Source organism: Clavelina lepadiformis, chromosome 3 (genome assembly GCF_947623445.1).
Source record: "Clavelina lepadiformis chromosome 3, kaClaLepa1.1, whole genome shotgun sequence".
NCBI classification, from domain to species: Eukaryota; Metazoa; Chordata; class Ascidiacea; order Aplousobranchia; family Clavelinidae; genus Clavelina; species Clavelina lepadiformis.
This window is the reverse complement of record NC_135242.1, coordinates 16,621,867-16,645,815: the sequence shown is the minus strand read 5'-3', so window position 1 is coordinate 16,645,815 and position 23,949 is coordinate 16,621,867. Positions and strand designations below refer to the sequence as shown.

General features: G+C 37.1%; 1 protein-coding gene across 3 annotated transcripts; it reads left to right on the top strand.

Moving 5' to 3' along the window:
- The first annotated feature begins 781 nt into the window (after positions 1-781).
- LOC143449455 (serine/threonine-protein kinase TAO3-like) lies at positions 782-23,808 on the top strand. 3 transcript variants are annotated; one of them, XM_076949669.1, is made up of 23 exons: positions 819-5,464; positions 5,543-5,614; positions 5,859-5,960; positions 6,080-6,184; positions 6,278-6,429; positions 6,736-6,963; positions 7,052-7,118; positions 7,408-7,545; positions 7,628-7,696; positions 8,418-8,525; positions 8,766-8,918; positions 9,194-9,333; positions 9,615-9,716; positions 10,208-10,375; positions 11,028-11,253; positions 11,402-11,602; positions 11,983-12,110; positions 12,257-12,368; positions 16,455-16,571; positions 16,646-16,741; positions 16,997-17,179; positions 17,277-17,426; positions 21,783-23,808. In XM_076949669.1, the coding sequence occupies exons 1-23, from the start codon at positions 5,321-5,323 to the stop codon at positions 22,770-22,772; spliced, it is 3,951 nt and encodes a 1,316-aa protein (XP_076805784.1). In that variant the 5' UTR covers positions 819-5,320; the 3' UTR covers positions 22,773-23,808. The 3 variants fall into 3 exon arrangements, with proteins under 3 accessions (XP_076805782.1, XP_076805783.1, XP_076805784.1); XM_076949667.1 differs by lacking the exons at positions 16,455-16,571; positions 16,646-16,741; positions 16,997-17,179; positions 17,277-17,426; positions 21,783-23,808 and having other exon boundaries at positions 782-5,464; positions 12,257-15,687; XM_076949668.1 differs by lacking the exons at positions 9,615-9,716; positions 16,455-16,571; positions 16,646-16,741; ... (1 more) ...; positions 17,277-17,426; positions 21,783-23,808 and having other exon boundaries at positions 784-5,464; positions 12,257-15,687.
- The last annotated feature ends 141 nt before the right edge of the window (positions 23,809-23,949 follow it).

Below are 23,949 nucleotides of genomic sequence, written 5' to 3'. Positions count from 1 at the left end.
TTTTGCAGAAATTAAATTGATTTCTTGATTTGAAGTTGCACAAAAGTAGCACTTGACTTATGGATTATAGATCAACTGGTAATTGTAAAGAAAGCAACAAACAAGCTAAAAGCAAGATAAACCACTGATTTAAAGACTGTTACTTTGCTCAAAGGCACCCTACACTTAGAGTTCAGGCCCCTGGTCTTAGCCTGAACTCAGTATCCAGTAGGCCTTATGTGCATTGAACTTCTCATAGTCACTCTGTTCAGTATTGCATCATGCATATGCACTGTTCATCATCACACATCTTGAGGTTTGAAATATGGTTGTTTTCTGCACTGGTGATTGCACAGCATTGGTGAACTCGCTGATTAACTCATTTTTAAAACAGATATATATACTAAAGTATTAATCTTAATTCATAATTATGTTATACATTATAATAAGCATTCATACTATGGCTCAAGGGAATGTAAGATACAGAGACATATGTACAAATGCATATCATTCATGTACATATGTACAGAGTGTTGTACCCAATTATTTTTTGCAGCACATTGTTATTTTATTACAGTAGTATTATTGCTAGTGAATGGTGACATGGACAAGATAATTCCAGTTTGTAATACCAGACTATGTACGATTTACATTTTTATGTTAATTTCCTCCTATTTTGTATAACCTATATTTTGTAGACAAACGTTTAATACATTTACCGATGGAAAAGGCATAAATTCGCTGTGCGTCACACACAACTCAACGCATTTCGCATTCAACAATCTTGATTATTATTTTTTACGTGCCGTCATAAATCGTAATCATTTTAGCGTCAGAAAAAATACAAAGCGATTGGGACAAGTCGACGTTTCTAAAGAGAAAGATTGTACTAAGAGCGCTAGAATTGCGGTTACGAGTAAGGACCTGCGGTACTGTACTGGCCAGCATGGGAGGAATGTTTGCCCAACTTGATTGGGAGGAAGGTGTGCTGGTTGATACCAGTTTTGTATCTATTATTTATCATGTAAATGAAATGTGTGTTCTGGTTTCACTAAGAAAAACGAAGTTACAAAACCGGCTCCTGTTACTTAGCAGAACTTCTCGCTTAAACCCTCGTCTAGGTAGTTATCCTTCAATTTTTGTTTTCCTGGTTTCTTTTTCGGTTGTTTACGGTAGAGTTGATTGATCAAGTAAGCTTGATCTGCATTCCAGTTTTGTTCCATCTTCATTGGCCTTGCCGTGTTAATTAGTTTAATATTTTAACACGAAACTAAAACATCGAGCTCGGCTTTACGATAGATACGTTTTGTGAAGTATTTTGTTAATAGCGTTGCAAGTAAGTTGGCCGTCTGAAGTGAATGTTTGTGTGTGTTTACAAGGTGTAAGAAAGTTTGCTAATTTTTCCAGGTAATGCTCGAGATGTTCTGTCTATTGGTACGAGGTAACTTTCATTAGCCAATGTTGCACAGTTTGCTCACGAAAGTTACGTTGCTCCATTCAAATTCAGGTGACATACGTAAGCTCCTTTCGAATCTTAAAATAAACCCCCCTTAAAATCTCTCATGTAATGTTATCGATTTCGGGTTTGCTAACGTGAAACCCGTCACATGTTTTCTTATTTTAGTTAAATGTGCCGTTGACTGCAGTAACCGAAACGTCATGTGTCTTGTCATTGTGTAACCTGTTTGTTATTGAAAGCAAATTTACTGCCTGAAATTACTTAATGTAGGTTTAAAGTGACAGTTAAGATTTAACAAAGCATGCTGTTTCGCAACACCAGAAATTGACGTAGTCGTCCACTCGTATTTTGATGTTTTCTGTTTTTAACCGGGTATATCCCTAGAGGTTGTGGAACTGCTGTGTCGAGAAACTATTTCCACAAATTTCCACTGTTGCAACACGGATTTTTTAAATCCGAAAAATTTGCTTAGTTTAGTAAGTGTCAGTTGCTGTCACTTAATAGCTGCCTTGCTACAACTTGCTGACGCAACGCCAAGTGGAACGAACTGTTTTGTTTACAAAAACTTCATTCATCGAATGACAGTGAAGTGATGCGTTAAGTACGCGTTAGACAGCCCAATAGAAATTTATTCGTAACCCGATAGATGGCTACGTCTAGCATATAGATATGGCATCGGTAAGAATGTAATGCTCAGACCACTTTGAACAACAGGCAATTTTCTTCCCCCACCTTAAACCTCGTACACCAACTGGGGGATTGTGGTATGTGCAGTATCCGTATTTATTGCTTTACTTCTAAGACCAGTGGCCTTTTAACTTCACGTTTGCGCTTGGCTTTTGATAGTGCAAAAAGCCAAAACGTTCATACATTTTACTGCGAACTGGGTTTGACTGACTACCTAGTATCTACTATATATACCATATTAATTAATCTCATTCGTATCAAAGGTATTTTGGCCGTATATTTTATTCTTCAGTAAGCATCATAAAGAACGTCTAACGTGACCATAAGATATTCGAATAGCCTTGGCGTTAGTCAGACTAACCTCAAAGACTCAAAGCTTTCTGATACAGGTTATAGATAGAGAATAAAACATCGTAATCAGTTTTGTTGGTGTTAACTCAAGTCATGGACCGTTTTTTATCAAACGTTTAGCTTACAACAGGAAGCTTTGGGTTCAAAACCATGAATTCATTTACACAAGAAGATTAGGAAAACTGCGTTACGTGACATGTTGTTGTATTCATATAACAGTTGGGGTTCGTCTGATACATTTCGCGTTTGTAGCAAACCTAACGACAGAAACGTTCCAAACTTACGTTTACTAATCCATTGCTATTTCCTGCAATGCATGGCGCACTACCAGACCAAGCGAAATGGTTCTCCCTTTGACCCGTGGCAGTTATTGTTGCGGGCTCTGTGCCAGATACAATCGATATTTTAGACGGCATGGTGTTGCAACTAACTTCGTGTTCTGACCGGGTGATTGTCGGCCCAACGGCGAGTTCCTTTATTTAGATGGTGGCGGTACTGTACAACTTACAGCCAATTGAAGGCAGTACTTGTTTTTTATTAGTACAGTACTGATATCAACCAAAAAATATAACAATGCATCAAGACGCGTTACTGTCATTTAGTGTTTTGTGCTGAGATACGACAGTACTGTATTGTATAAATTACGTTTATTTGTACTTAGCCAAATGTAGCTAACTGGTCAGAAATGTTACCCTGTTCATAATTTAGTAATAGAGCAAGGTTTGTTGTGTTTTGTAATACAGGCTTGCTTCGTAATGGAACAATTTCCTTAATGACATATAACGGTCAGTCACTCGGTGTCAGTTAAAATGTTACGTAATCACTGCATATGGTAACATACTCATGAGGTACGAAATGTGTAGCGAGACCTGGCAACTGTGCTGGTTTAGCGTAAACCGCCTAAAGGTATCCCTATAAAGCCAAATTCATTTTCTCCCATTTCATTATTATTAGGCTTGAAATTTGTATCTGAATTTCGGACCCGTATAAAGTGGAAAGGAGGTGTGGTGCTCCCAGCAAGCTGTAATTTTAAAACAAGCATAAATTGTTATCCGTGCTATGCGTTTTATTAGTAAAAACTAGCAAAAACGATTAGTGTGAGCTGGTGCTTGTTTAAGTAAATGATAAGAGACGAGCGCTGTAGATGGAGCGTCCATTTGGTATTTTGGTCATGTATAATGGCCCTGTGTAAGCCCCTGCTGAACCCAACCCCCTCATTTGTGCGGTTTTGTCTTACTTGGTAAAAAGTTTAGATTTGACATCAATGGGGTGACTGATTAAACGGTTTTGCTTTCTTGGGTTACATCGGGCTGATACAGAACGGCATTGGTTCGTCATCATAGCGGTAACGTAACACTCACTGACTGAGATATCCGGCCTGCTGTGATGCCACTTGTGTTGTTATTGTGGGCCCGTTCAGGCTTTTTTTCAAGTGTCTTTTTGGTTGTTTTGCAACAATGAAAGCGAGTCGCATTAGAAATCCGTTAAATCGGTTTGAATGTTCCGTCAAAACAAACACTAGCGTGCTTAGTGTGGTATTTATAAAACAGCCCAGTCTACATTCCACTTTTAATTGTACGAAACTACGACGGGATATCTGCGAACAACGACACATAAATGAGATGCTATCGCTGTACGTTGACGTCTGTGTCAAAAATTGTCACGAGGGACAGAATTACACAGCATGATTTTTATCTGCCAATTGTCGCTGCTCTTTACAATAGAACGTTCTCTTTTAACCGATTGACGCGCCTTCAACGCCGTTATTACCTTGGCTGACTGCTATGAAGAATCCAATGTTTGTTGTTTAAACTGGACCATTCTTTCGGGTTAACACGAATTCGACTTTGGGCACTACCGTTTGGTTTCGTTTCGAAGCGTAAGTTAAACACGTTTAACCTGCATTTGCCATTGCAGCTATGACTGTTTTACAATTGTCAACTACAGTCGACCTTCATTTCGCTTAACTTGCATAACTCGTTGAAGAGAAAATGCTCTCACGGGCGAAGGTATTTTTGTTACGCGTTTCCGGTCAAGTAATGTTATGGTTAATATAGACCTAAACTTACGCGGCGCGGTATCAGACAGTTCGCTTTTCATTATTACAATTTTTATTGTATAGTTGGAGCTTTTTATGTGAAATATGTTGGTAAACCGCTCGTAATCCTGCCGCATAGAATTTTGTATTGCGTCGCGGTCGGACGTATAATGCCCCTACCTGTTTATAATATCGTTTAAACCAACGCTTCCGTGTATAGCTTGAAGAGACGTGTGAATTATAAAAGCGATATTTTCGTGTGAGTGCTAGTGTGCTTGCTGGGCAAGCTTATCTTTTCAGTTCATCTTTAATTGCACAAACACAAATGAGGGAAAATGCTTTCACAGCTCAGTTGCATGTTGCCCATATGGGCCAGGTACTAGGCAGGCCTAAACTTGCCTGCTTGCAACAAAACATTTCCACCTTTTCATTTCCTTTTATTGTTTATGTTAAAGATTGCCACATCATACTGGTGCAATATATTTAATGATTTTGTATTTTTTGTACTTCTATTGACTTAGGTTCTTCATAATTAAGACAAATAAATTCTCCTGAAGCCAAAATGACTTGACGTTATGGTCACTCTACTGCAGTAAACAAGATTGTGGGCTGATTAAACTGTTATTAAATTAAATTTATTGTAGTATTAGTGGTTGTCATTTGGAATAGTTTGAGTGAGGCAAGTACATCTTTCAAAGTCAAGCAAGTCAAACAAAGCCAAGTTCCTCTCCATCTCTAGAGATGTTTGCAGTTCGCCATCGTTGAACTACTTTCATTCTTTTACTGGGTCGCAACTTGCAACATACATGCCTGCAGACAAAAGTACCAGTCAGAAGGCTGGGAGCTTAAAAGACCCAGATACTGCTAAATTATTTTTCACTGAAGATCCCGACAAACTATTTGATGATCTTCGAGAAATCGGCCATGGAAGTTTTGGAGCTGTATACTATGTAAGATTTGTGTTCTTAATTTGTTTGCATACAGTACAGCAGTATCATAGCAATTATGAAAAAACATTTTTGTTTTAGGCAAGAAATGTTAAGAATAATGAGTCCGTTGCAGTTAAGAAGATGTCATACAGTGGCAAACAATCATCGGAGGTGTGTTAAAATGTTGTTATTTTAGAACTGTGTTATATAGACATGTATGAATTTTATATGTGCATGTACTTCTTATGTTTATCTTAACAAAGCAATATACCAAATGTTTGGTATTGCCGTATATGAATGTTGTTTACAAAGTAATCTTATGATTAAGAAAACAAGTATTTCTGGTGAGTGTTTTAATCTAACATTGCAAGTTTTACTTTAAGTTCCAAATTTTTATTGCACTGTTTAATTTTAGAAATGGCAGGATATTGTAAAAGAAGTGAAATTCCTTACTCAAATAAAACACCCCAACATTGTTGAATACAAGGGATGCTTTTTGAAGGAACATACTGCATGGGTACATTGCAATACAACTAGCACTAGGTTCAAACTTTACAGTACAATATTATATACAATACAAATGCTGAAATTTTCACAAAGTTTTAGTAATGATTCAGTTGCAATTTTTACTTGCAGTTGGCAATGGAGTATTGCATTGGATCTGCATCTGATCTGGTTGAAGTTCATAAGATTCCTCTTGAAGAGGGAGAAATTTCGGGAATCATTCATGAAGCAATGGAGGTGGATGCGCTATGCTTTCTGTCTAAAAAGTTGTACATTTTATTACATTTGTAATTCCGAACAACAACACATAATTTATCTGTTCAAAACCAGGGCCTCCATTATCTGCATTGCCATAACAAGATACATAGAGACATTAAAGCTGGGAATATTCTGTTGACTGACCAAGGGTTAGTTAAACTCGCAGATTTTGGTTCTGCCTCAATTGCATCACCGGCCAATTCTTTTGTGGGAACACCGTATTGGTAATTAATTAATTAATTATGGTTATGCGTGTATTTATATAATATAACTTTTTGTAGAAGTCATATGTTACAATACTCTTAGCCTGAAGGTTTCAGGATGGTAGGGAATGAAATTAAAGTTTCAAAATTCCTTTTAAATGTTGATGAAATTATATGCTCAACTTATTGTACATTTATGGCTTCAGAGTTGAAAGTTTATGCTGGATTCCAAGAGTTTATCAATGTATGTAAATGAAATGCTTTGAAGATCTTAATAGCTTAGATTGTTTTAACAATAAAACTAGCAGAACTACATATTGATAACAGGATGGCACCAGAAGTCATACTTGCCATGGATGAGGGTCAGTATGATGGTAAAGCTGATATTTGGTCAATGGGAATTACAAGCGTGGAACTTGCAGAACGGAAGCCACCCCTGTTCAACATGAATGCGATGTCCGCTCTATACCACATCGCACAAAACGATCCTCCTATTCTTAATGATCCTGAAATAGAGGAAGGAACGGCAAGAAGATCTTGGTCTCAGGACTTCAGGTATATAGTTTGAAGTTTTTCGCAAGTAGTTCTACTAATTTTGTATTTACGCTTATTTAAGTTGGTTTGTTTTGTGGTCATTTTTCAGGGATTTTGTGGCATGTTTACTTCAGAAAGTTCCTGATGACCGGCCTACGTCTACGGAAGTGTTACAGGTGATAAAATAGCCTAGAATTAGAAAGAAAAATATATATGTCATGTGTACCTCATTGCTTTGCTTTTTAATTGTTCTCTCCTACTTCTTAGCATGGCCTTTGACTTTGGTTCTGGCTAACGTCTTTCATTTGTATTACAAATGTTGTGTCAACCAGAAATTATTATTTAACTTCAACATGTTTTACTACAAATTTATGTCTATGTAGGCTACTTGTTGATTTTGTTTTCCATTTGTTTCCTGACTGTGCAAAGTTTGTAATAGTATTTTGTTGCCTTTGTTCATTTTAGCACCCATTTATGACCAAGCCCAGGTCTCCTACAGTGGTTTTGGAATTGATAGAAAGAACAAAGAATGCTGTCCGCGATCTCGATAATCTTCAATACAGAAAAATGAAAAAGATTTTAATTGCTGAAAATCGTCAAAGGGTAAAGCAAATCTCTTCTGCAAGTTCTGTGTCTTATTTGGTCCCTTTGCGATATTAATGCCACAATATGCAAATATTTTTAGAACTCAAACAGACAAGCTTCTGCTGCAAATACCGATGCCGGTCAAATGGAGGAAGATGGAGAATCTTTGGTTTGTATTAATTTGTGTTTATTAGTTTTATGTGCATTGTTAAACTCTTCACAAAGTTAGTTGAAATCAATTATATGACAGTTTTCTGAAGTGAATTGTATACTGTATATTCATATTCAACTCAAGTCTATGTTATTATGATGAAATACCTCACGGTTTATGGTAAGAAGCAGGCGCATGCAGTTCTTTTTAATGACAAAAAACACATTTTGATATCTTTGTAAGATATATTGATGTCACTGGTATATTCTATTTCACCGATTGTGGTGTGCTACAAAGGAATGAAAGTTTAAGTCTTGCACTGAAAATAGCAAGAGTATTTGTGAAATCTGTATACGGAGGACGTAGGCATTAGATTTTGTGCGTCGTATTGTTTGTTTTAATGATAGCGGCTAGTTACTTATTAACATGAAATGTACTAACTCCCTAATATGATCAATTTGCCGCCCTACACTCTAAAATAGACCTAACAAAGTGTGATCCTTTTTTACGATCTCGCAAATATGCCAGAAACTTACCTTTTAAAGTAGGTTAATAAATACAACCTGATCTTTGTGGCATGCTCCCCACCACCACCTGCCAGCATGACAGGATGATTTGCAGCCTGATTATAACTTAATTTTAACTCTTCAGCTTTGGTCTCAAATCATAGTTGTGTGATGTGCTTGATATATGCTAATTTAGTGGTAGATTGTTACATTTTTAGTATTTTTTTTTTCAGGATGACAGCAGCCGAACCAATTCAATAGGTTCAATTCAGAGCACTCCCAGTATTGTGTCAATGGCAAGCAGCAGCAAGAGCAATAGCATTTGTAGTCTCAATGATTCGGTTAGTATTTTCACGTCTTGTGAGATACCAAGTACAAAATACTGTTTCGTATCTTTCGTGTTAATATTTTTCACATAATCTTTACTTGTTACAGAAGCTTGTCGTAAATCAATTCTGCTTGTTTGAATGAATTGTCTCCGTGTCTTAATGCTTTTTGTGTAAAATTTTATCATGTTTGGAATGCAATAATTATGTTTCATATGGCATGGCTTAGTGACAAAGGCACTTCTGCTTATGTAGAGAATGAGTGATGCAAGCAGTATCAATAGCCAAGAAGGTGCAAGCAGTGGAGTTTCAGATGTGGGCGTGACTATGACAGCACCCCAACAACCTCAGCAGTCATCACATACACCATCGTCAGCTTCCACTTCACAATACCAAACTAACCGAACGGTAGAGCGGCGTAGCTTAAATAGCTATATCTGCCCATTTTTATGTTTACCATGACAAACCACAAGTTACTAAATTTGCTTGCATTTGTAATGAATTATTAAATACGTTAGCTGTGTGTAGTGTATGCACGAGAATTACACTCTGCTGTGTTGACACCCTGCTGATTGCGTTGAGTGTAAATATGTTGAGCTGCAGCATCGTTGGGCTGTATTGCAGTCAAATATTTTACAAGTGGTTCATTGAGTGCATTAATATTACTGTGTTGTGTTTTAAAGGCATCGCCTAGTAGCAATAATATGCTGAAACCGGAACGAACTCCTTCATCCCAATCAGTGACATCACTCCACCAACATCAGCCAGCTGCAGTGGGAGCATCGTCAAAACCCGGTGCTAAGAACAAATCTCAAAAAGACAGGTAACTAAAAAATATATTTGAAACTCGAATACTCTTTGTCTTCTATTTACCGTATGTCCCTGAGTTCATGTACTAGGTGTAAAATGAAGCATGTCACTTTAGTGTGACACTGATGATCAAAAATAATGCTGATAAAACAGTCGTAAAGTTGTGTTTATATTTACAGGATATTAAGCTTAAATAATTGATTCAGTAATAAGTTCCATTACATGTAAAATGCAATGCCCACAAATTTTTGTTTTTAAATTTTACACATTTAGTGATAACAACTGTTATGCTAGTCATGCTAGGCCCCCAACTGGCCCAGTGTATCACCTGCAGGATAGAATGTCTGCTGAACAAAAACAAATGCGCATAGAAGCTGTACAAAAAGATACATCCGGGTATATCTTAAGTAGATGTCAACAGAATTGGTTTTTGGCTTTATTCCTTTGATTTCAACTTCTGTTTATAAAGTTTGCTATTGGTAGAATTTAAATCAGAAGCTATCAAACAACTTTGATTTTTTTCGCCTCTGATTGGCAGACAATGGTGCATTTGATTAGTTGATTCTTTTTGGTGCATTAATATGCTTGATTTCTTTTTGATTTCTATTGCTTTGCTTTGTTTAAACGAGTTCTATTTCTGTTCTGATATTTTTCTTTAAATTTTCGGAGTGGAAGGCGCATTGTGGAAATGCATTAACTTTGTTATCTCGAAATACTGCTACATGTGGTAGTGGTGGTAGCAGAAAAACAGCAGTACTTTACGCACGTAGTGTGAAAAGTGTTTGAGAGGTTAAATTTACATGGTTTGGGATACGCACGGTTACATTGATCTTACGTTGAACTAAGCTACGTGTAGCAGCGAATAACAAAGCCACCGTGTTTCTCAGGTTCGCAACAATTCGCTCTGCTCATGTCATCCATCGACAGCTGGAAGATCACCATGAGGACAATAGACATAGAGAGCAGCTTCTCGGATACAAGAGAATGAGACAGCAGCATCAGAAGCAACTTATCAACTATGAGCAAAAACTAAAGAATGAGATGGATGAATACAGGTAACAGCTGACATTTTCCATGTAACTATTTTATCTGTAAAATTTTAACATGCCATTGGGCTGCGCAGTACAGTACAACTCACTTATGATTTCATATATCCACAAATGACCTACATAGGCACTCTTTTTGACCTAAGTTATTTTGTGAGTTAATAACAACACTTGCATACAAGGCAGTATTTATTTCACAATTCCAGATCGTACTGTTTGTTGACGTTAGTTTTAAGTGTGACATAAGTATACAATGTGTATGTCTACTGAGTTTTTCCAAGTTCAAACTGTCATTGTAGTTATTGTAGTCTAATTCAGTAGTTCATGAAGAGTTTAAGTGCTAAACATCAGAAAAAGTCTTCTGCTTTGATTTAAAATATGTATGAACTTTTCTGCAAGTCCGAAACAGAATGTCTGTAATACTAATGTGCGAATAATTAACGGCACCTGATACTAAGCTACCTAGCTGTCTCGTACTTTGACATTAAATAAAACTTGTCTTTGCCGTATGTGGTTTGTACTAGGGATCTATCTTCAATGATAGTGCACATGTACCGGCACATTCTCTAAATTAGTTATTTATTAATGTTAATCAACTTTAAATAAATGCTAATTGTCGGTAACGAAAAAAGTTTAAATGTTTTTTTATTATTTTTTTTAGCTTCAAGTTGATAAAAGAGCTCGAAAACTTGAGAAATCAGTTCAATCAAGAATTAGAACGTTTGATAAAACGCCACCACCAGGAATTAGATAAAGATGCAAAAGTTTCTCAGAATGACGATCGCAAGTTCCAGAAGCATCTCACACAACAGCAAGATCATGAAATTAAAGACTTTCTCAACCAACAAAAGAAGGATTTTAAATCAAGAAAGGAACAGTTTAAGGAGGTGTGAAATTGATTTGTTATTGTCAACCAAACTAAGATTTGAATGATGTAATGTTGTGTTCCAACAAGATTGTAATTTTGAAGTGGAATTTGTATTCCTTAACTAACCATTTTTTCATGCGCTAATTTTTGCTTTTTTCGGCAAATAGGACTCCAATAGCTTCAAGGGAAATAAAGAGATGAAATCCGATTGGTTGAACAAGCAAATATCATCTTTCACCTCCATACAAGGAAGAGCAGAGGAAGAACTGAGAGAACGACATCAGCAAAATTTTGAACTAGAGTGTCGAAAACATCGCAGGAGAGCCTTGCTCGCTCGTCATAATCTTGAGCAAGACCTTCTCCGAGAGGTAAAGTAACAAAGTTTTCTTCAAGATTTTATATTTCATTACATTTTTCATATAGCTATTGTTTTTAAATTTTGCACCACTTTGTATGCCTCATCAGTCATCACTTAGACACAAAGAATATGAAATATGGAAAATGTTAATAAGAGATTTCTGTAATTTATTTTTCATAGAAAAGTTGCGGGCAGCAATTTTTAATATTTAAAAAAATATTTATCATAATATTTTTCACACTTTTATTAGGAGAAGTTTTGAATCGTGTCATTGGTAAATAATTATACAGTATTTAATTTGCAAAAATGATTTAATTCTGTTTTGGTTGAAATTAATGTGTGTCGTCTCATTTTAGAAGACAAGTTTAGTATGTTGGCAATGTTTTGTAGGAGTTAAATATGAAGCAACGTCACAAGGAGAAGGAACATGAAACCCTTTTATACCAACATGATTCAACCCAAGCCTTGGAATATAAACAGCTTCACGCCATACAAGAGCAAAGAATGGATCACTTAAAGTAAGTTTGTTTTTATTGTTAAGTTTCAATATCAAGGTGACGGTTTCCAATGTTGCTTCAACATTTTATTTAACTCTTATAGATTTTCTTTGTATCATGAAACACAATGTAATTAAACTAAAACATGACAACGTTTGTTCCTTTAGATCTCAGCATCAAACTGAACTTTCAAACCAAACAGAGTATTCTCAGCGTAGGGAGAATGAACTAAAGCGAAAACACATGGCTGCCGTGCGTCAACAGCCGAAAAGCCTTAAAGTGAGTTGCCAGCTCGATACACAGGCAGTTGGGGCATCGTGTGTCCTAGAAAAAACACATCAGTCAGATGAAGGGTTACTAATGCATGATATTGATGTGGCTAATAATATTTGCACTTTATCAGATATTGATGATGGTATTGGGGTGAGTGTTGGGGATGTTCTTGTGATGATTCCGCAGATGAATGTTGACAATCTTATGCAGTTGTGTCACATTATTTGTAATTTGTTGGATGTGATGGATGTTTTGTTGGCTCTTGGCTTCTATGATGAATTGGTTGATGTTGATGTTTTGGTTGATGTGAATGGTAATGTTCAGTTGAATCTTGTGCCCAATCAGAGTGAACTTTCTCTTGTTGATGTCACGGAAGATGATCTTTTGCAACTCGCTGCAGAAACAGAGCAGGATGAGCTTGAAAAAGAAGACCTGATAGAGGGTTTGCGGACATTGCGATGTGGTTCACAGGAGGAAGTTGTAATTTCACTTAAATCAAAATTCATGGAAGATGATGACAAAAAGGTGATTGTGGAAGAAAGTGAAGATGATGATCTTCAGAGTGGCATTGAACCCCAATCACATTCAGCTAAAGAAGATGAACTGATGTTGCCTCCAGAAAAGAGTCGGACATGTCCTGCATCCAGCTTTGCTGCTTTGTTAAAGCCATCTTCTGCACCAGTTAGAAAAGTCTCAGATGGAGATATTGATAAGAAATCGTCACCAATCAAGCAGAGGAAAACATTATCCAGGGAGCAATCTGGTCCAAAGAAGAGCAAGAGCCTGTCTGATATTGTGGAACATGACAAAAAACTGAAGACTCGAAAGTCGGTTGGTGTTTTGAAAACATCTTCCAACTACGCAAAACTTGCAAAAGCACCCTGGAGACCAAGTGGCATTGCACCAAACATTACACCAAAACCAGAAAAGTTTTTTACTTCGGCTTCTAAGACAACTACTTCTGAGTCACCAAAGAGGGGATTGCGAGAAAGAGTCCTTACTCGGGCAACAGAAATAAACAAGAAAGATGATGAAAAAGAGCCAACAAAACCAAATCGAAGATCACGAGGTATGAGTAAAAGTATTCAAGAGAAAGCCAAGTTATATTCCGATGAAATTAAATTTGGAACTGTGTACAGCCGTCCATCACCAACAAACAGTGACACAAAGCGCCCACCATGGCGGTACGGTAAAACCATGTCACCTGTGGTTCCATTGCCAACAATAAAACCTTTTCTTATGAGAAAGACAACCAGGAAATATGAAGTTGGATTAAACAGAGATGAAATGAAAGATTTAAAATCGGGCTTGTCCAAAGTATTGGAGCACTCGCACAGAAGTTGCGCTACTCCGCCAGCAAGATTTGGTTCCTTAGCATCTTCTCCGCTAGGAAGAGTGTCGTCTTCTGCTTCACGTGCAGCGGCAGCGACGTATGCCTCATCTAATGAACCTCAGACTGAATATCATGGCTGTGAAGTGTGTAGGTTAAAGGAAGCAATGAGAAATTCTCCGATGTCGCATCGACTCAAAAGTGCCCCTCATCGGTGCTCTTCCCTTAAGACGATGACAGTGAAAGCAAGCGATAAAAAATCGGAAGAGTTTCTTGCAAAAAAGAAGCAAAAAAGTGTTGATAAACCAGATATAGGCGAATCCAATGAGAATGCCATAGAAACGTTTGAAAATGATGAGTTTTCTTCCATTGTTGTTCCATTAGCTGGGTTATCTACTTTGATCTTTTGTTTTTTGTTGTCAGTTGTAGTGATATGCAGATATCCAATTGATGTATCGTTTTTATTTGTTACAACAGCTGTCATTCTAATTAGACTGATTGGCCATTGTGTTCATTTGAATAACCCCAACTTTCTCCAAAGTTTTAAGAAGAAGTTCGGACAAACCCCGTTGTCAAAAAGACCACTGCTTGTGATGCGGGAAGCTAAATTTATGTGGAATACCCTCCATGCTGTATATTGGAAAGATGCTCTCCACTACATTGTTGATACAATTCCCAATAATGTCCATGGTTTGCACAAAATTTTCCAATGTCTTTCTGATGATTTGGAAATTGTATTACATTTGGCATTTCAACGGTTCAGCGTAATTAACTCTCTTGCTTCAAATATTTCAAATAGAATACCACCACATCACCGCCACTACTATTTTACTGCTGCTGTTCTCTTACTTGGTCTTCTGGTTATGATGTATCCTGCATATTCATTCTACACTTGTCTCACCGTAATATTTATTCCTGCCATTTTTAACTATCTACTGAGACTCACCACCAGATGAGGAATTTTCTGCGAAGATACAAGCACTGCCATGATATCCCTGCTAATGCAACGCTGCTGCTTTCAGTCGATTTTTTGGGGGTTGGGGCAACAATATCTAGATTCTAGTCATTTATGTGAAAAAAAAAATTTTGTATCTTGGTTGTCATATAAAGCTTGCTGTTTTTGTATAATGTTGGCCTTAGGGGTATGCTTCGTGTTCAATTGTGGATGCTTTTCTTTAAGTATCCTCAGTTTGTTTGAATGACATGCTGTAATTTGCATGTTGGTGTATGGGTTTGATTATCTTCTTGGAAAAGCAGAAAGTCTAACCAAGTAGCGTTTGCTTTGTTTTGTTTTTCATGGTTGTTGTAGATGAATACAATGTTGGTTGTAAATTGCATCAGCATGTTTGCTCCTGATGGTGTATGTATGAGATTTGAAATGTTAACTGCCTGTGACTATTTGTGAATATTATTCTAATCCAATTCTTAAATTGTGTAGTTATGCTTTTACATGACATGGTGTACCTCTTAATTGATAGACTTAGTATGCTTGCCAATTGTAAATTAGTTTCCGTAGTTTAAAAGTAGTAGACCAGTGTTGTGTAGAAATACTGTGCATGCTTGCTGTTTAACCTTTTATTATATAATTGCTCGATAATCTATTGTTTTTTATTTTTGTATGCATGCTTTTATTCTTTTAACTAATAACGTCCAGTAAAATTTTTCTAAAGTGATGGTCATTAAGCAGTATATATTTCTCTTTCTAAATTTTAGTTTTATGGTTTTCATGTAGCAGAATTAAGAGATGGATAGGCTTAACGTTTTAATATTTTGGTGTATTTGATATTTAATTTTCTCAAATCCACAGTGAGTTTGTAGTTTCAGAATATTCTGTTGATCTTACTCTTTTTTTGCTGGATTTTACTATGTATCATGGTTAATATCGTATGCCTTGTGTGTGCTTTGCTCTTTGTATTACGCCATTGTGCCTTGCATGCGATTATGCTGTATAATTCTGAAACTGCCATTCTTCAATAAAATTTCAGGTTTCTGAAAGTTAATGTTAACACAGCCGATACAAGGCAGAGAGATTCAGTGTAATTTTTTCTTTTCATTTGGATAATTATTATCTAGTGGCCGTCATCTTCACACAAATAAATCGAAATTGTCACGCTTAGTCAGCATGCTTTTTCTTTAAGATACCTTCAAATTTATCAACCTCGAATCCTTCAAGTTTTTGGCAGTGTTGCTTTATTTTCTAACGCGTTTTGGATTATTGGAGTCATGGCAGCAACCTTTGTGTGTGTAATTTTCTGACACATACTCCGCTTTTTACTGCTATTACTAACATACTGACAAGGCACAATGTGTGTACTATGACCATGTCTTGACGTTTTTATTTGTATGTTATACAGAATGTGTGTGGTGAATGATATAGCGTAGTATTTGCACAAACCACAATGTAGTTAGTATAACAAATTTATAGCTGTGCATTGGTTTAGTGTTATGTGTTTGTATTGCACTCACACACACACATAAGTTGCTGCCCAGACATTAGATACATTTAATTGAACTTTGCACCTGGTATCTTATCGATTTGCATGCTATGCAGTAGTTGAAGTTCAGGCAAGACACCATAATTAGTGTAGTTCTGGGTGGCAACTTCTATACTGTTGTGAGGCAGAGAACAAAACTAGAAAGCTTTGCAAGGTTTTCTTTCAACACAAGTTATTTTTATTGTACTGTTGTTGAAGAATGCTTGCAAAGTGGACGTGGCTTTCAAAGAACCTGACAGAAATATATTACAATTACTTTAATTTTAGTCCAAGGAAAACCAGATAAAGAAGCAATTTCATGAGACTGTTAAAGTCCAAGAAAAGCAATACAAAGCTTGGAGAAATCATGTCACTGAAAGTGTTCCTCGCAAAGAACAAAAAGAGGTAAAGAGAAGATGTAATGATGTCTGTTTATGTTATTCTTGAACTGATTAAATTTGAATGCGATTTTAATGCAGGTTCTCAAGAGGATGAAGGATGAACAAATGCGGAAGCTTGCTCTACTTGCTGAGCAGTATGAAAAGTCCATACAAGACTTAAATCAAAAACAGACGGTAATTTTGCTCACTGTCTTCCCTTATTGTATGCATGTTAAGCAGAATTGCTAAAGCAATTACAAATGAAATTCCATTTTTACTTCACTTTTGCACAACTGCTGCAATTACAAGAATACAGAAAATATGTTGTCAATGCACTTGCTTTCTTTATTTTGTAGGTTATTCTATCCAGTTTCTCATGAAAAATGAAATCAAATTCTAGTAAAAAATTTCACCTATTAAAGCAAGTTATATTTTGTGTGCAAAATGCAGGGTAAACTGTCAGATGCTCAGGAGAAAGAACGTACTCAACTTAAGCTCCAGCTACAGCAGGAGCAGGACATGCTTGCAGCTTATCAGTCAAAAGTTAAAAAGGTGACTGAGTCTCAACATGAACGTGAGCTAAAGGATTTGGAGCAAAAAGTTTCTTTACGAAGAGCAATGTTGGAACAGAGGGTATGAAAGATATTTTTTGTTTTTACAAGGTGGTGTCAACATTTCTAAAAAATTGTGTTAATTATATGTATAACTGTGTTTACTATATAATGAATAGATGGAGGAGGAGACCGTTAGACTTGAAAATGAGCGTAGTGAGAGAATTCGTCGTTTACTTGAGCAACAAGGTCGTGAAATTGAACTATTTGACGCTGAGAGTTTGAGAATGGGATTCTCCACTGTGGTAATCACCAATTATGGTGATCAGGTAATATTTTAAAGCTATGTATAGACGTTATAGAGCCAGTGGTTCTCGAACTTAGTAAACTTATGACATAAATATATAACATGCTTATGGAATTGATACATGATTACCAGTATATTAAAATTACACCAAAAAGTGGTTATAAAAGAACCAAGCTACCACCTACGCTCGCATACGTCACATATTTAGACAAATCACCGATCATTCAGAGACATGATCAGAAGGTTTTGTCTGCACAAGTTTGGCACTATCTTTCAATTGCCATATTTGCCACATTTTGCGCATGTCGTATTTATACATTTACTTGTTCTTGCACAAAAAGCACTTGATTGCTTCCATGAAGTAGTAATGTTATCAGAAAAATAATGAAAAAGTAACAGTTCATGAGCTGTGCACAGAATGTGTCTTGGAATTTCTGCAACGAGGGACAGTTAAAAAAGGTTCTAAACACAAACTTCTGAAATCAAGTAAGAATTACAGGGTCAATCACGATCAAATATTGAGGTATTTTTACAGTAAACTCCTTAACAGTTTTTTACTTGAATCAAAAGTTTATGCCAAATTACAAAATTCCAATATGCGTTTTATGATATATGTGTTGGTATACACTTGTTTTCTGTTTTTTTTTTGCGAGCAGCTGCATGAGCGGCGCTCACACCTTTTGTTCTTTTACTCACACTCGTTTACTTAGCACAAAAAATGCTGTGTGTGCCGTGTAAAAAGTAAAAGCACTGACCTAGCCGCAAGGGGCTATACCAGGGGTGGGCAAATTTGTTCAATGAAAGAGTCACTTGCGGAAAAATATAAACACCAGCGAGCCGCAAAATCAGTAATGATTGTCAATTTGGTTATTATACTATTAGTAGTCATTTTGGGATATTACTTTTTAACTAAAAGACCCATAAAAACATGTTGGTGATGTGCATTTTGACAACCTTTGCCATAAAGTATAGAATCTATACCTGAAAACAATGTCGGAATCGATGTCTAGTGTTACGTCATAAACGAAATCCTGGCCTAAATAAAGAAAAACTACACAGAAACTTTCATAAACGGTACTCTTGGTAGCCTTTACATTTTTTGGAATTTTACGATTCGACTAGAAGAGCCACAAAAAACATGCCGGAGAGCCGCATGCGGCTCGCGAGCTGCAGTTTGCCCACGTCTGGGCTATACACTATAACTATAGGCCAGATCAGTGGTTCCCAACACGTTTTTAAGGCGACCCATTTTTTGAAAAAATTCAGATTTATAAAATCTTGCGACCCAAGTAAATTGTCGTAAGATTTTAAAAGTTACACAAGATTGCGTTGCAAACACACAGCACTTCAAAAGCAGCAATTTTTTCTGAAAATAATACGTTTAACAAATCACTTCATATATCACACTAATGAGATAACTGTGCTCGCTTGCTGTCAGTGAGTTTTTGAAATCGAGGCTTTATTTTTCTTAAGCATAGCCGCCTATCGGCTTCAACTTCCAGCCGGTTTCGCTGTTTAGTTTTCAATGCACACATGGCGCTAAACCCAGTCTCACAAAGCCAAGTTGTTGCAAATGGAATCAGTTTTTGAATCACAAATTTTGAAAGTGTGGGATACACTTTGTGCATGGAAGCCCAAAAGTGGATATTTGTAGAATATTTGGGGTATTTTTCTTTGAAGGACGCAAAAGAAATACGATTTGCTGCTTCTGTCGTCATGTCCATAAACTGTTCTGCTACATGGATTGGAAATTGAGGCAGGTCCTTTCCAGCAAATGGATCAATTATCCAATCATTTTGGCTGTTAGGTGTTAGAGTTTCACCATAGTAGTGCACAAACTTTTGGGCAAGTTGTTCCAAGTGTCCAATTATAGTTTGCTTGATATCAACTTCCTTGCCGCAAATATATTGCGTTAGCTCAGGAAACATATCGTACTCATTTCTAGTGACATAACTTTTCCAGAGTATGAGTTTTTTGTAGTAAGCAGAAACTTTGGCGGCGTGATCAATCGCCGTAAAACAATTGCCTTGCATACATAAATTTAGAGAATTCAGAGAGTCAAATATATCGGCAAGGTAAGCAACTTTTGCGTTGAAATCTTCTTGCAAAAACTTCTCGGCTAATCCTACATAGTTCTGTTGCTTCAGGAAGATAGCAATCTCCTCCCGCAAACTACAAACTCGCTTTAGGACACGACCTCGTGACAACCATCGCACTTCCGTGTGCAGCAGCAGAGCTTCATAATCCGAATCCATGTCAGTGCACAAAGACGAAAACAAACGCTGATTTTGTGGCCTTGCTTTGATGAAGTTTACACCCTTCACAACATCATTCAACACTTTGTGCAGCTCTTGAGACAGTTTTTTTGCAGCAAGGGCCTCTCTGTGGAGAAAGCAATGAGTCCACACAGCATTTGGGGGGCTTTGTCTTTGATTCGTTTTACCACACCAGACTTGATGCCAGTACAAGCTGCTGCGCCATCGGTGCAAATGCCAGCACATTTATCCCAAGGAATGGAATACTCTGTAAAGAAATCATCCAACAATTGAAAAATATTTTCACCTTTGGTGTGCAGTTTTAGCGGTTTGCAAAATAGTATATCTTCTGATACAGCCTCGTTGTGGATAAAGCGGATAAAGACGGATGTTGGGGCAAACATTCAATGTTGGTAGATTCATCCAACTGAATGGAATAAAAGGGAGACTCCTTCACTTGGATAAGAATCTGCTCGAGAACATCATCAGCCATGTCTACTATGCGTCTTTTTACTGTGTTGTTGGATAAAGAAATTGCATTTAACTTTTTACTTTGTTTCTCACCAATCATTATTTATACTACTTCTTTCATAACTGGCATTAAGAAATTCTCATCATCTGTGTGAGGTTTTTTCTGCTTAGCAATTTGATAGGACGTAACATACGAAGAGTAAACAGCTAATTTATTTTGTGCTGTAAATGCTGTCATAGTATTTTTTGATCTTGAATCGATTTCAACTTGCTCTTAAAAAATTCAACAGGCTTATCCACGCAATTTGGATGATTTTTCTCTAAGTGTCGTTCCAATTTGTTCTTTTTCATTGATTTTGCCGAGAGAACTTTTAGGCATACCACACATTTTGGTTTCCTGTTTAGTTCTGTCAAACCAAGTTTTAAAAACGCTTCATTGTATGATCGTTTTGCCATTCCTAAACTTAAAAATTAACAAAAATATAGTTCACTCTGCAATACCTAATGCAAACAACAACTGTCAAAAGCTCCTATACTACGCTACAAAGGTTTATAGCGAGCTGCTGAAGCTAGCAAGCCAAAATTGCATGCAACTTGGCTATTAACTATCTTCCCAACGAGTCTACATTCATGAAAGAAGTCTGTGGTCTTCGGTGTTCACACGACGCGCTTAAAACCTTTTCACTGCGGGAGCTCTTTGTACGACAAAATTCAACTGATGCGAAATTATTCAAGCGTTCCGCAGAACAGCTTTCTGATGTCTCGACATGAAACGCTTCATGACTTGGAGTTTATATTTTCAAGTTTTGTGATCTCTTCAAGTTTTCAATTTTTTTATTGTAATTTTTCGGCCAAGATACAATATGCCTGAAACAACAAGCGACCCAAAAAAATAATCTGGCGACCCAACTTTGGGTCGCGACCCATGCGTTGGGAACCACGGGGCTAGATTGTACAGCATATTGTCGATAGAATGAAATAGTGTCAGCAAAAAGCAAAATGAACGTTTTCTTTTCAACTGTGACAACAAACAATGACAAAAGCCTAAGATAAAACAGAGTTAAGCTAGCTTTTGGCTTATGATATCACAGTTTAGGTTATAAAAAATAATAAAACTAAATAATTCCAATAATACGTCCTGGACAATTTACTACCGCGTTAACTAGTGATATGCTTGTTTTGCCTCTGGAAATCTCAATACTGCATTACAACATGCAAATGTACTTGTTTATCAAAAATGTGCAGAAAAGACAAAAATAGCTTTTGCAATAATGAGCGGCAAGCATACTCATTTCTTTTTGGTTCAAGTACGTAAGTGGAAGCGAGCACTGCCCAGCTCTGGGGTTGCAAGGCTACTTGCAAGCTAACATGTTGAAAAGTTGCGACACCTTTAGGATCATGAAACGATGCATGTTTGGGATCATCAGTATTAGGTTATGCGAACTTATCTGGAAAATTTTGTTGTGTTTACTTAATAAATATATTAATTTAGCTCCATATTTATGTATTGTATAACTTACTCCAGAATGCTTATTCAGTGTTATTTTGTGATTAGAGAAGTCTTGAACATGCATTAGAAATTTATCGCTACTTAACCAAAAGTTAAACCTCTTGAAAGATATGAGCAGGAATAACCCGCTGTACTTGTTTAGGTATTTGTTGATCCTCACGTACGTGCTCCCAATGACGGAAACAGAATGAGTCATCCACCTCACATGCATCCTTCTGCATCATCATCCGCCCTTCCTTCAAGCAGTCACACCACTCAACAGCAAAATATTCCACGGAGCAGTAGCGGAAGCAACATCCGACCATTATCAGCGGCTCCACAATTGTACAGCGATCCTGGACAATCAGTACCATACACACATAGAAGCGCAAGAGCAAATTCAGATTTAGTAAATAGATCTAGTTCTCCGGCCCAATTCGTTCATCATCGGCAGGCGTCAGCAGGAAACTCAAGGATGGTGCAACAAAAGCATGGTCGCTCATCAACTGCGTCTAATCTAAACAGGAACAACAGTGCTCGTGTCAGTCCCAATTTACAAAGACACATGGTTAACCCTAACGACAGCTATTCAAGTCAAGGAAGTAGCGGGCGCAATAGTCCTATGATGGGCCAGCGTTATGTTGGATCAGTTGCATTAGATGAAAGAGACGGTCCGATGTTGCAGAAAGTCACTTCAAATTGGTCTGGGGTGGAAAGATCTGCTCCACAAAGCAGGTTACATTCCACGGATGATCGTAGCAGTCCGGCACTGGGTGCTGCCTGCCATTATGGGTCCATGTCTTCCTTGACAACCCCTACTGTCCCACCTCACGCTCATCATCAGCGAGGAAGATCAGGACGGAGCTTGGATGGTGCTGATCCCACATCCATCTCCCCATCGTCATCATATAGCATGCTGAATGTGCCAGTAAGTGGCAACAGTCGCAGCAGTCCATCTTCAGTGCGGAGAGTACAGACTTTTGTAGACAAATCTTCTGTCTCCCAAAACGGCCGTAATAGTCCAAGAATGGGAACTTCGGCAGTCTTGGGTCAGTCTTCGTCAAGCAACAGATATCGACAAGGTGCCCCGACCCAGCAGCCTCCTCAGCAGGGTAGAATGCCCGGAACATCATTTTCATCATCGTATCACTAAAAGACCATACTACTATTCAAGCCATGTTTGTTCTTGTGTTAATGGCTTAAAGTAATCTGCAATATTCATGCTATCACTTCCACCGTCACTAACTTGTGATAAAATCTTTGGTATTTTACGTACTATGCCACAGTGACGTTAACTGGACATTAGATTGTCAATCCAGCGCATGTACAACTTTCAAGTTTGCAGCAAGTACTTCCAACACAGAAACATTGAAGCACTGCATATTGCCGATGCACTTTTAGTGCCTATTACAGTTAAGGAAGCTACAATAGTCAGTTTGCTTGCTTTTTGTTGTACACTGGTTTTATCCTTCTAATTCGAAGTTCATTTATGAGGAATGCTAGGTTTTTCCTTTTTTGTCGTGTCGCTGTTATCACCCATAGTTTCGTGTTTTATTGAAAATATAACACATCTGGTCTGGTCCAATCATTGCACATTAAAAATTACTGCTGCATATGTTGATGTGCTGTGTCCTTGAACTAACTTTTGCATGTTGGAATATGTGTTGGCCAGATTACAAATGTGTTGAAGCCTTACATTATGTCAATTGTGAAAAATGCAATAGGTATAGTACATGTTTCAATAGCTTGGTTATCTGTCTGCTCGCATTTGCCATTAATTTAAGACAGGTGAACTCAGTGTGGTTACAAGTGGAGCATGAAATTTAATTGCTGCTACTTACACACATACCTTGTCCGTGTTTTAAGCTCTACACACAAAGTTAAGTGCTTTTTATCTCCAGCATTTGCTAAGGAGTTATATATATATATATATATAAATATTGTGACACATCTGATTGTCTGCATGGTTTTTATATTAATGGATTACCGTTGGTAAAGTATGAACATGGAATTTATTTTAGGTGAATTTCGCACTATTTTCTATCACCGTGTTCTCATTGCTGTACATATGCGCAATAATAATAATTAATCGCTGTTTATCACAGAAATTAAGTTGAGGAATTGTTGTTTTAAGCTTATCCTTGTTGAATTTATCAACTTGCAAAATACAAGTGTTTTTTATACCCAAAGTATGCTGTGATATATTCAAGTTGGTTGAGATTACGCTAAACGCTAAACGTTAATTATTACTCACACAGCACTGGGAGTGTTGCTCAAATAGAATAGCTAATCCATCAACCTAAAATACACATGCTTTAGAACGGTAAACA